The sequence below is a fragment of the Heteronotia binoei genome, chromosome 14, assembly GCF_032191835.1.
Source record: "Heteronotia binoei isolate CCM8104 ecotype False Entrance Well chromosome 14, APGP_CSIRO_Hbin_v1, whole genome shotgun sequence".
Lineage (NCBI taxonomy): Eukaryota > Metazoa > Chordata > Lepidosauria > Squamata > Gekkonidae > Heteronotia > Heteronotia binoei.
The window spans coordinates 44,953,332-44,959,341 of record NC_083236.1 but is presented as its reverse complement, the minus strand read 5'-3'; the positions used below and the strand labels follow the sequence as shown (position 1 = coordinate 44,959,341).

Sequence of the window (6,010 nt, the reverse complement as noted above, 5' to 3'; positions counted from 1 at the left end):
TGCCCCCCGAGGGCTCCTATCAGGCCCCACCCCGAGCAACTGGCTCTTGTCTGCTTCCTTCTCCCTCTCTCTTGCTTCCTTCTGCATAACAGCTTGCTTTGCAAGGCTTGCTTAATCACACAGGCACTACAGAGTAAAGCCTCTCTTTTTTTCCATTGGTTGAGGCTCATCCCTTGGGGAGGAAGGAGGGAGGAATAGCTTGCTTTGCCAGGCTCTCTCAAACTGCCAACAGAGCTACTGAGCCAAGCTTCTCTTGGCTGAGGCTTCTCCCCCTTCTGGTCCCCTGAGTAAGGAAGGAAAGAGCCAGAGCCTCCTTTGCCCAGTTCCCTGGATCACATGGGAGAAATACAAATAAAGCCCTTTTAAGGCTGAGTGCTAATGGTTTAAGTATGTTTTACTTTAAGTTTTTTAAAAAATCTTTATGTCTATGTCTTTTATAAAGTTTATATCTCTGTTACCTAATCTAAAATAGGTACATACATGGCCTGGCCCAACAATGTCTCATTTATGTCAGGTCTGGCCCTCATAACAAATGAGTTTGACACCGCTGTGCTACAGTTTAGGAAGCTGGGCTAAATCCTGCACCTGCCACTGGCATCTACAATCCCCTTTGGGGTGACATAGCTGGACTGAAAGCACACCATGATCACTGCACTAGCCTGTGGATTGTGTGAGCAGGCCTTTATCCACAGTGCATGTCCAATTTACATCCCATCTTCATCTACATCATGGTACCTTCTTGTAAAAAAAAAAAAAAATCCCAGTTCTTCGGATCCTGTCCCAGTATATATTAACATGATTCCTATCTCAACAACCTCTTTGACTAATCTTGGTTCCAAAGGCCTGGTCCAGCTTGCTAAGGGCTACAGAGCAAGAGTCCAGTTCCTCTGGCCCCGTTCTCTGTATTTAAATACCTGCAACAGGAAAGGAACAGCAGCTCAGCACCCGATCTCATTTTTTAGGCTGAAATGTACCCTCTCTGTGCATTGTGCTCTCATACACAACGATGTGGCTTTCAGGCTGAATTCTCTTGCAAACCATTTCTGCATTGTATTCATTGCCAAAGCACTCATCAGCCTCTGTAGAGCTTCTGGGGGGGGGGGGGGAGCTGATTTACGTATTATAATTCTTAACCTTCACACTGCCGTTTGTGTCTTCGGCCTCTGCACGTTGCTTTTCCCATGACATCCCTTGTGCAAGCCCTTTTGTTCGTGAAACTTTCTACTCCAGCGATGGGTAAGGGAACGAGGCCGAGCTGGTTCCGCAGCTCTCCTTCAACCACGCCGCGTCTCACTTTCCGACGCCGGGCGTCGCCAATAAAAAGAGGCAATGCTCCCTCTTGCCACTAGGGGTCCCCCTTTCACACAAACACTGGGCGGCGGCCCTGAAAATCTTGAACTCATCGTCCACAATAGGGAGCTGGCTGGCTTTAGGTGTCTACAATGCCGCCTGATTAGAAAGAAGGCTCGCGCTCCTGTCGGATCAGATTTCCGCCCCGAAGTGGCCCTTGCGTTATGACCACAACGGCCGCTGGAATAGGCAAGAGGATGCGTATGGGTTTTGGACAAAGCAAAAAGGTTTTCTGCAGGGAGGCTTCAATCCGGCATCACCGAGGACGCGCGAGGTCCTCGGCCGAGCCGGTGGGGAAAAGGCGGGGTCCTTTTGGCGGGACCTGGGCGGATGAGGTCACTCTTTGTGGCGGCTCCTGTTGGCAAGATGGCGCCGGTGCTGGCGGAGAAGAAGCTGCTGGGACCGGACGGGCCCGCGCCGGCCGAGTTCCCCAGCGAGGAGGAAGAAGGCCAGAGTCTCTGGTGAGGAATCGCGCCGGGCTCCTGTGCGCGGAGACGGAGCCCTGGCACTTCGCTCCCTCTTGAGGGGGGCGGTGGGACCGGCCATTGTCAGGGAGAGCGGGGGGAGGAGAAGAGAGACTCCCTCGGCCGCCTGCAGAAGCCCTGGCTGGAGGCGCGGACAAGGACTCGGCAGGCGTGGGACAGAGGGATGGTCTCTCCTTTCCTCTTTGCTTTCCATGTCCCCTGGCAAAGATGCACCCAGTGTGAGTGTGAGGGACACATCCTGCGGATGCAGAAACCGAGGAGCCGCAGAGAGAAGAAGAAAGACCGTAGATTTATACCCCGCCCTCAGAGTGCTACAGAGCAAAAAGTCCTGTTCCTCTGGCCCCGCTCTCTGTATTTAAATATCTGCAACAGGAAGGGAACAGCAGCTCAGCCCCCGATCTCATTTATTAGGCAGAAATGCTCCCTCTCTGTGCATTCATCAGAGACTCAGAGCGGCTTACAATCTCCTGTATCTTCTCCCACCCCCACAACAGACACCCTGTGAGGTGGATGGGGCTGAGAGAGCTCTCACAGCAGCTGCCCTTTCAAGGACAACTTATGCCAGAGCTATGGCTGACCCAAGGCCATTCCAGCAGGTGCAAGTGGAGGAGTGGGGAATCAAACTCGGTTCTCCCAGATAAAAGTTCACACACTTAACCGCTACACCAAACTGAGGCCTGCCTTGCCCCCAAACGAGCATCCCCTTTTTTTTCTCGCCTCCCAAATTGAATCCTCAGTGTATCACAAGATTCTCTTATTCCCATCTCCCCTTTTCTCCTGGGCCTTTTATTTTCAAAATGTGGTGCTCCCATTTGAAAGCCAGTGTCGTTGTAGGTTGCTATCCTGAAGACATGATCCTGGGAGTCTCATTGGGTGGGAGATCCTCACGGAGCCTGTGAAGCTCACTGGGAAGTCCGTGGATCATTGATGCTCTCACAGTCTAACTCTTGCACAGGGCCGCATTTGTAAAACAAAGGTAGAACGCTGCCCTGAGCCTGCTTAACAGAGGGTGGTATACAGAATAGATACTAAGTACATGACCTTGATCTATACAGGAATTGTATGTTTTGAAAATTAACTAGAAGAACAAGGGGCCTGGGGTTCAGTGGGAGTGTGCCTGCCTTGCGTGCTGAAGGTGAAAGATCTCTGAGTGAGATCTTGGATAGCCACTGCCACTCTTGAGTAGCCACTGCTGACCTTAATAGGATTATGGCCTGACTCAGCATACGGCAGTCTCATGAATATGGGGTAGAGCATTTGGCATGCTTGCAGAAGGTCCCAGGTGCGATTCCTGGCATCTTCAGTTGTAAGGATCAGGGAGTAGGTAATAGAGGTGCTGCCACTCAATCAAGTAGATCTTAATAGTGATGTGGTCTGACTCAGTAAAAGGCAGCCTTCTGTGTAAAGGGAAGAGCCGTGGTAGAGCATCTATTTGCATGCAGAAGGTACAACATTCATTCTGCAGTCAAAATAACCAGGTAGCAGTGATGGGGAAGACCCTTACTGAAATTCTGGTGTCCTGTGCCAGTCATAGTGGATAGTAGCAGCCTTGGTAGAAGGTGACTTCCTGTGTGGTTTCTGTGGTAGATGGTTAGAGCAAAAAACAGGGCTGTCAGCAGGAAATGGATCAGTTTTGAGTGCTGGAGGGTTCATATGGTGGTTTGGGAAGCTAGGATAAGATGTATCTGATTGTTTTGACTATACAAACCTTCAGTAGCATTCCTTCTGGTCATGCTTCTCTGTGCAGTTCTGCAGGCAGGATTGCTGCTGCTACCGTTCTGCCCAGCAATAGTATGCATATGTGATGAAATCTGAAACATCTGTCTTTATCCCCCCCCCCCCCTCTCTCTCTTGACTTTGAGAGATCCGTCATTGTCAGGAGTTCTGTGTGACTAGATCTGAGAAGCTGGATCCCACTGGAAAAGCGAGATTAGCTTATTAGTAGAAACATGCTTTAAACTGATTGGCTTTTTAATGTGTCCTTTGACGTAGCATTCCTGATGTGTTTTTTCCCTTCTCCCTTGCATCACAAAATGGGATAAAATTGCAGGGGGGACTGACCCTGAACTTGCATCACAACAGTTTCTGCTGTGCTTGTGTTGACTCTTCAATGCTTCTCTTGTTTTCAATTCTCATCACATAAATATTATTTGTGCCAATGGCAAAAGTTCTCTTGTGAGCCTTAGGACTACATAACGGTTGCCCACAATAATTACACAGTGAGGTACAAAAGGCTATTTCTAGCACTGAAGACGTTCATACCCCATCTGTGGTAAGGGGGGAGGGGCTCGTGTGCACAGAAAGTCAACACTAGTGCATCTCCCATTTTGGCATTGCCTCCTGCACTGTTTGGGGGTGGGGGGGCAGTATCTGAAGCCGCTGCCCTTGGTCTGGTTTATTTTTCTGGGAAATTTTACTGTTATTGACCAGGTGACGTTACAGCTCCTCTGACTGAAACCTGGGAGAAGATAAGCCTGACCCCTGAAAACAGATATTCTTTGGGTATTCTTTATCAGCAGTGATATTTGGTTTTATGCACATATAGATCCTGAGTCATAGTTGCAAATCGTTACTTTCTTGCTTCTAAACACATAGTACTTGAGTCCTTAGGTGAATTTGGCTATGTGGCTTAATAATGGATCTTTCAGTGCGGTTTTTCTGTTCTTCAAAAAAACCAGGATTTGAGTCAAACGCATCCAGTTTTCAGTGAAATTGAGGGAAATAGCATGTCTTTTAAGTGTTAGGAATTTTAGTCTGTTACACAGAAATGCCTGTGTGTGTATTCCAGTGAAAAATGATTTGTTTACAATTAGCAATATGCCTGAAAACCTGGGACCAAATTGAAAACCCCCTTCAGAAGGGTTGGGTTTAAAAAAAAAAAACCTTTAAAAAAATTCAAAGCCATAGTTGTCACCCATTTGGCAAGATGATATGATATGAAGTTGGGAATCAAAATTTGGATGTTAAAGGACTTATTTCTGGCTTTCCAGTATCTTACTTTTAAGTGTTAAGCTACATGCCTATCCTAGCAGGAGTTGAACAACGCTAATAGCTGGTGAAAAAGTCTTAAAGATGACTTAAATCCTTTACACATCAAATTATGTTATATTCATGGAACACATCAAAAGATCATATTATGCTTCTCATATTACATACATCATTGCATTTAAAACATAAATCTTTATCAAAGTTCTTTAAGTTACAGTCCAATTTACTTGCATTCAGTGTATCCTGCAGTCGGCACTCTACACTCTGAATATCCAGCACAAAATCCAATTGCCAACTTTTCTTCTCTGATGGGTGATGTTGTCAGGTAGCACTAGCAGACTGTAAAGTAGCTATTTCTTTCAAAAAATTGGCAGCAACATGAATCCTAGATAACTTCATGTTTCTGTAGTCCTTCTCAGCTGCAACCAAGATTGGAACCAGTGCTTTTTACATTTCTTACTCCGACTTTACACAGCTCTTAGTCACTTATCATAGCACTATAGTTTTCTGATCCTAGCAGGACAGCAGGCTAATAGCTCTGAAAGTGCACCAGTGCCATTTCAGCAAAGTAATGCAGAAGAATTTAGCAATGGAAATATCATCTTTCTTCATGGTAGCAGAATTTTGTGGAGGGTCAGGTTTCCAAAAACACTTTCTTTGCAATAGATTCACAGTGCTGCATAGACTTTTAAAATACACAAATCTTTTTCGTTCTTTCTTTTTAAAATTAAATTATATTTCATTAAATAACATTACAATCTTTCAATAGAAACAAGTATACAACTAATTAATGCTTCTGAGGTTTCTAAACAGAATGCAACATGCTGGTTGGCACTGTTCCGGCAGTGGTGGTGCTCCTAACCATAGAAAGCCAAAAGCAGGGTGCGTGGATTTAAATCAAGTTTCCAGTGTTGTAATTTGTGCAGTTCCTAAACAAGCACACACAGTAAGTGGTTGCTATAAAAATAAAATTTGATTGCAATTAAATTTTGTTATCTGATTGAGAACTTGGTATCTTCACCTCCTTTTTGCGCTATGGAATTGCAGCTGCTTAGATCAGCAGAAGGTAGGGAGGGTAGTAAAATCAATGGCTTTCTATTTGGTTCTCTATAGACATGCAGAGACATTAGACAAGATCACTTGTGTTGAAGATCTGAGTTTCTAGGACTTTACAGAAAGAGCTGGTA

At 45.9% G+C, this 6,010-nt stretch overlaps 1 protein-coding gene across 1 annotated transcript in view; it reads left to right on the top strand.

Annotated features, from left to right (window-relative positions):
• Positions 1–1,648: 1,648 nt before the first annotated feature.
• The window catches only part of DYNC1LI2 (dynein cytoplasmic 1 light intermediate chain 2), a 28,417-nt gene continuing 24,055 nt past the window's right edge, over positions 1,649–6,010 (top strand). The window contains exon 1 of the mRNA XM_060253715.1: positions 1,649–1,811. Within this exon, the coding sequence (XP_060109698.1) occupies positions 1,681–1,811 (131 nt within the window). The 5' untranslated portion in view covers positions 1,649–1,680. The remainder of the gene's footprint in view (positions 1,812–6,010) is intronic.